Genomic DNA, 1,644 nt, shown 5'->3' with positions numbered 1-1,644 from the left:
TTTCGTTACCAAGAGGCGAAAAATGTGTGCTCTTGCGAATAAAGGAGTAGCAAGAAGGCCGTTGCGAGAGCGAGAGCGCAATCTTACACACTCCTTCCCACTTAAGCATGGTGGCTCAGGCTGCCTCTTCAGTATGGTGCAATGAATAGGTCCTCTGTTAAATTCCTCAAGGAATAAAAACTTTCTGCCATGATAATGACATACCGCAGGGGAATGGAACTTGCATATAATTCAACTAACCAGTAAGCGCTCTGTATAATAACCAGCCCTACCACCATCGCTCTTTCATTCGGACATTTTAGAAAGTTTCCAAAGTTAATCTGTGACTTCGTGATTCCTCATCTTACAGATGGCATTACCCTCAGTGATAAAAACCAAGACAAAAGTAAAGGTAAGATTAACCTGCCAAACTTAGGCTTACGTATTCTGTTAACAGCTGAATGGCCAGACAGATTCCTTACAGCAAAGGAAGCAGCCCAATCTTCTGCGTTGGTAATAAATAATGACATTAAAATTTGGAGGGGCATTCGTCAACCGATGCAGTGCATATTTGTTAACGGGACCTAAGAAGACTGACAACGGCCACAGCTATCACTTGTCACACATGTGTTTGATTGATTAAACTCCCACTCAGGAATCAAAAGCTTTACTAACATCAACAAATCAGTTCGTGGCTAAAATGAGCACTTCAAATGATCGTAAGCTGACGTGTGACACTCATGATGTCTGTGTATGATTTGTGGGCTCAGATAGTCACAAGTCGCGGTGTCACACATACATGACGCAAGTAGCAAACGTGTTACCAAATCTTAAGCCTTTTTTTAAGCAAAGAGATATACCGGTTAAGACAACTCCTTCGGGTCCTCTTCGAGTGATTAGGTTTTCTCCATAGTCGGTGCATTCGCTGTGCTCAAAGAACCCCTCTTTTGCCATTATTTTGGCATATTTTTGAGCCGCTTTTGCTAGGGATCGACTCAAGCGAAGAGGTGGACACCCATGAAGTTTTCTTAGTCTATATTCATGAAAAAAGAGAAAATAATGATGTAAGGAATCTGGCAGTGGTTGGATCTTTCTGCAAAGTAGATAACCAAAGAAATCGGGGTTCACATTTTGACCATTTAATAGGAAGAGTTTAAAAAATTTTATCATGAATTATACAAAGGTAGCCAATGAAATCACTGGATGCTATTTCGTTTGCGACATCCTAAAAGATGTTGTAACAGGCAATTAGCATTCGGCTAAATATCAGCCCCTATTGGAACTCATAAAAAATAGTAAAAATTATTTCTTGTATTTTAGACAAAAAGCGTCCAAAATTCGAACACAACTTAAGGGAAACCTAACTTTGAATGGTGTCTTCCAAAATTCAATCCACCAACTCAATGGGGGTTCGCTTTTCATGAATCATGAGACCTACTAACCATCGGAAGTGGATGGGGGGTGCCAATTGGAATTTCCGATTTCAATATTCCTTATTTTATGCAACAAAAAATAGCATACTTAAGTAGATATAAAGTAAAATGAAGTAGAATACCTCATTTTGAACAAATGAGGTAAAAGGATGGCTATAAAGTCTAATAACCATGTGGAAGGCGATGAGACAGCTTACCGATTGTGCTCAGCAAGGCATTCCAGATTGAAGTG

General features: G+C 39.7%; 1 protein-coding gene across 1 annotated transcript in view; it reads left to right on the top strand. All coding sequences in view use genetic code 11, as the record gives it.

Annotated features, from left to right (window-relative positions):
• EGR_09446 (hypothetical protein) overlaps window positions 1-1,644 on the top strand; it is a gene marked incomplete at both ends in the record, with an annotated part of 10,914 nt that overhangs the window by 3,849 nt on the left and 5,421 nt on the right. Inside the window, 2 exons of the mRNA XM_024498695.1 lie at window positions 635-698; window positions 967-1,043. Coding sequence (XP_024346882.1) covers window positions 635-698; window positions 967-1,043 — 141 coding nt within the window. The remainder of the gene's footprint in view (window positions 1-634; window positions 699-966; window positions 1,044-1,644) is intronic.

The sequence above is a fragment of the Echinococcus granulosus genome (genome assembly GCF_000524195.1).
Source record: "Echinococcus granulosus chromosome Unknown EG_S00148, whole genome shotgun sequence".
Classification (NCBI taxonomy): Eukaryota; Metazoa; Platyhelminthes; class Cestoda; order Cyclophyllidea; family Taeniidae; genus Echinococcus; species Echinococcus granulosus.
This window is presented reverse-complemented; position numbering and strand designations above follow the sequence as displayed.